Here is a 4602-nt window from a genome sequence, read left to right on the forward strand (position 1 = left end):
CGGGGGCAACCTGGACACTGCGGCGTGAGGGGAACGGGAAAGAGGGAAAGGGAAAGGGAAAGGGAAAGGGAAAGGGAAAGGGAAAGGGAAAGGGAAAGGGAAAAGAAGGTGGAAGGAAAGAGGGAAAAGCACCCCCACACTCTCCCATACCATGTCACCACCCCGCACTTTGAATTGTGTCCCCTGCCCAGCAGGTGGGTACAGAATGGGCACAGGGAATGTCCAGGCAGGGAGGAAAACCAGCGAGTACCCGAGGGAACAGCTGGAGCTGTGTCAGGGAGGTTTTGGCTGGAGATCAGGGAAGGGTCTGGTTCCCCCAGAGGGTGCCCGGGCTTCCCAGGGAATGGGCACTGCCCAAGGCTGCCGGAGCTCCAGGAGCCTTTGGACACTGCTCCAGGGATGCACAGGGGGGATTGTTGGGGTATCTGGGCAGGGATAGGGCTCGGTGATCCCTGTGTGTCCCTTCCAGCTCAGGACATGCCATGATTATATGAAATATGTCCATTACAGCATCTCCTGTGACAAGATGTGAAAAGCTATATGCTTCCAGCTGGCAACACAAGAGAGCCCCAGTTTAGGTGCCAGGGGATGAGAAGATTCACTCAAGACAAAAAGGGGATGAGAAGATTCACTCAAGACAAAAAGCAAGAAGGCAGGTTTGTCCAGAAAGGTCACTTTATTGGAAAAACCTAAAATGGACTTTAAACCTGCAGCCCTCCTCCCACAGCAGTGGTTTCAATGGGCTCCCCACGTTACCTTAACAGACCCATTACAGACATGAGCTGTAGTACAAACGTTAAAAGTGCAAGTATTCTGAACTTCACACCCACTTTTATGACCTGGCAGGAAACACAAATGCTTCACAGCTCACAGAGAATTCGTTCACAGCACTTGGGAGTCCCAGCTGGCTCCCAGCATTCCCCACAGGGTACAAAATACATCACTCAGAGGAGAGTCCGATGCAGAACATCATAGAAGGTAGGGGTGAGGTTCCTTCAAATTTATTTTATTGCAGTAAAACCTCTAAAAGGTAGAGCTGTACAAAAAGTCTAAACAGCATTATTTAAGAATAACAGCACCTTACGCTGCATTTTGTTCTTATTTAAAATTCTATTTCCCAAAAATACATTCCTAAATATACAAACTATACAATCTTGTCACTTTAATGCTGGTTTCTGTGATGATATAACTTTAACCTAAAAATCTTCAAAACATCCACATACTGACAAAAGCTCTAATATACAAATGCCTTGGTACCTTCATAATACCACATAAATAACTTCAAAACCCAAATCTGCATTTGTAGAATTGTCCAGAAAGCAAATACTTTATGGTGATCACACATCGTCCGCAGAGAGCGTTGGGATGTTTATTCTTGGCCGTGTGAAAAACGCCATTTTCTCTCTGAAAAAAAGAGGATCAGTTGTTAATGCAACAGAAATCCTGCCAGAAATGTCCAGCATCCACAGAGAATTTGCCCCACCAGCTGTCCCCACAGGGACAGGGAGCAGATGTACATCCTCTCACAACTTACACCTTTTATTTCCTTATCAGACATGAGTTAAAGCCACAATACTGACCTTAGCAAAAGCCATTTCAGAAGGGCTCAGGGCTTTTTCTTTTCTGAGTCTGTTACTTAGGGAAGCAAAGGGCTGCTTCTGTGTTACAGAATTTGTTGCCAGGTGGGGAATGACTTGGAGAATGCTGGTTGCTTTGATCATGTGCAGTGCTGCAACTAATTCCCCTGAGTCAGGCGTTATATATGAAAATACAGAAGCTCTTATTTAAACAGAACAGTTAACTACTTCTGCACAGATCAGTCTTCTTCATCAGCATCTCAGTCACCCACAGAAAAATCATGGTAGTAGTTCATTTTTCCTCCCCTTTACCTAGGATTACCTGAATGACTGCACTTCCAGGGGCTCCTTTCGACTCTGCCCTCGCAGCCTGTGGACATCCTTGGCAGCAGCTCTCATCATTTTATCGGCCTTGAGCTCACACTTGTGTTCTGGATTTTGCACCTAAATCAATAGCGGAGAAGACTTGTTTGTATTTCCAGGAGGAATTATCTTATCCTAACTGACCTCCAAACACAGCAGCATTTCAGCTGCAGGGCTGAGGGATCTGGAAACTGTTGACTCTGGAAGTCACAAGCCATAGAAGCTAAACTGTAGCTTGACAACTAACCATTCTGAGGGAGAGAGCTTTTTGTAAGGTGTTCTTCCTGCCTGTGGTAAGAAAAAATGGTTTCTGTCAGTTCTCTCTTTGTATCTTCTTGATACAAAGATCTTGATCTTCTATTAAGGCAGAAGATCAGCACACACAGCACCCCAGAGAGCACCTCACACCAACTGCCTCCTACACCTGGTGCCAGCATAGCCTGGTCTCTGCCTGGTGCCAGCAGAGGTGCTGAGAAATCCCAGAAGCTGAGAAGGAGCCCTGTGCATGGGGGAAGGTGTGATGTAGAGTAAGGTAAGTGCCAACCACCACACACCACACCTCCTGCAGACTGGGGGCACACACTTGGCACAACAGATGGCATCTGTGACTTGTCGTATTCACACCTCTGCCAGGGCAGCAAATCTCTCTGCTGGTGAATGAAAGGGCTCAGGACTAACAGCTTGATAGAGCTGTATGTGGCAGACAGGAGTGACTAACAGTGCTCAGGCTTCATTTACTGACTGTCCAAAGTCCCCTGTTCCCAAAATTTCTCCACTGAGTGGAACAAAACCCCAAGGCAGGTATGACTCACTCGTTTCTCCACAAGCCTCAGCAGCAGTCGAAACCTCTCATCATCCTTCACCCACTGTGGCAACTCTTTTTCACCCTGACTTTGAGCTTGTTCCAGCTGTTCCTTCAGTTCCCTCAGCACTGAGATCTCCTGAACCAGCTGGTCGTGCCAGGTTTTGGAAGCCTGCAGGTCCAGCTCCAGGTCCAGCGAGGTGCGGATCAGGCGCTCTGTACCGAAGGCCTTGATTGAAGGCTGGGAGAGAAGGGGTGTGTGAGCACACTGAGGAGAACTGTCCCAACCACTCCACCCAGAAAGTGCCAAACACATTGTGAGACCCATCTTTCTAATGCTTCTCTTCACACAAACCATCTCTATTGATCCTGCTTTCCAGTCTGTCTTGAGACAGATACCACAAACTCAAGGAATTCTTAGAGATAAGTGTTTTCATTTCTGTGCTTCCACTCAAGTTCTCCCTTGGCAGCATTTCCAAATTGAACCAGTCTTGCTTGCACACCTTCCTCCTAAGTTTAATGTCTCATCTTCAGATGAATCCACAGCACTGCAGAAAAACCTGTGATTCCTTTTTCCAGTAACATATTGCCTTCTGCTAGTTTCAAACACAAGCTGTCCCAAGAAAACCATCTCCTTAGGAGCTCAGTGTCAGTATCCTGGGGGAATTTTAGTGATTGCCATCACAATGGGCACAGGGGTTTATTGTGTGCCATGGCATCACTACAACAGGGTCACCTGACACATCATTCTCAGCTTTTCCAGCTCCTCCAATTTATTATAAATACTTAAGAATCTCACAACAATAAACACAGCAAAACTGTGCTACTTCTCTGACAAGATGGAGAATACCAGGAACCATTTTCCTACATCAAATGTTTTAATTGAGTTCTAACTTAAGCATTGCAGTCATAATCTAAAATTTAAAGAATCCTCGAGAGACTTCTCGCACACAAAGAAAAGGTTGTGAATGAAAGCATGTGGCAACTGATTTATGTTTAAAAATTTTTCTTTCAAAACAGTTTTATGGTTTTTGCACGTGTCTGTGTTAGAGGAAAATCAAAGTGGTGACGTTCTTACCCGTTTCACTCTGACACTTCGTCTCTCCATCGCATTCCGCACGAAGGGGGGCTTTTTGGATAGTGTGGAGCTGTCACTATCACTGCGATTCAGCTGAAAAGGAAGGTGAAAACCACAAATCTTTCATAAAAGAAATACAAGCAGTGCATACAAACACTGCCAGCAAGACCAGAGGTTGTTGTAAGCAGAACTATAAAGTTTTGTGAAAGGCGGACAGCTGTCACCCCAGTCTGAGTACACAACATGCACTGGCACAGCCAGATCCTGCCACAAGCCTTGAACTCTGCCCCTTTTTGGGAATAGGCTGTGAGCAAAGAGAGACACTAAGTTAAGCTATGATATGGGACTCTGCCCCACTGCTTTTCTCCTGTGCAAGTAACTAGGCTGGGCAAAACAGCCCAGAAAAATAAACTGTAAGTAGTAATAACAACAATAATAATACTCTTTCCTAGCATATGTAAAGCATGGGACTATTTTATTAGAGATTTCTGCTTTCTCTAATCTGTATTTTTCTATAGCCTGTATTTTAAGCTAGTGGTGGAAGAGGCAAGTTTACCTGAAAACTCTCCCCCTGGGTTTATCAGCTGAAGAGTTGCCATGTTACACACAGCCTGCCTTGTTTTTTGGTTGTCCATAGACCCTTACAAAGAGCTCAGCTAAAGCAGGCTTTTATTTTAATTCCCTTCTCAAAGCTGGGGGAGGAGGGGAAGAGGTACTGGGACCTACATGTACTGGGACACAGCACCTGTAGCACTCCAGCACTGCAGAATGAGTAAGGTTTG

General features: G+C 45.7%; 1 protein-coding gene across 1 annotated transcript in view; it reads right to left on the reverse strand.

The window, feature by feature from the left end:
• Window positions 1-985: 985 nt before the first annotated feature.
• Window positions 986-4602, reverse strand: part of WWC1 (WW and C2 domain containing 1) — a 36107-nt gene continuing 32490 nt past the window's right edge. Inside the window, exons 19-22 of the mRNA XM_031060574.1 lie at window positions 3821-3913; window positions 2753-2983; window positions 1900-2021; window positions 986-1404 (exon numbers count right to left, since the gene is read on the reverse strand). Of these exons, the coding sequence (XP_030916434.1) occupies window positions 1338-1404; window positions 1900-2021; window positions 2753-2983; window positions 3821-3913 (513 nt within the window). The 3' untranslated portion in view covers window positions 986-1337. The remainder of the gene's footprint in view (window positions 1405-1899; window positions 2022-2752; window positions 2984-3820; window positions 3914-4602) is intronic.

Source organism: Geospiza fortis, unplaced genomic scaffold (assembly GCF_000277835.1).
Source record: "Geospiza fortis unplaced genomic scaffold, GeoFor_1.0 scaffold413, whole genome shotgun sequence".
Taxonomy (NCBI): domain Eukaryota; kingdom Metazoa; phylum Chordata; class Aves; order Passeriformes; family Thraupidae; genus Geospiza; species Geospiza fortis.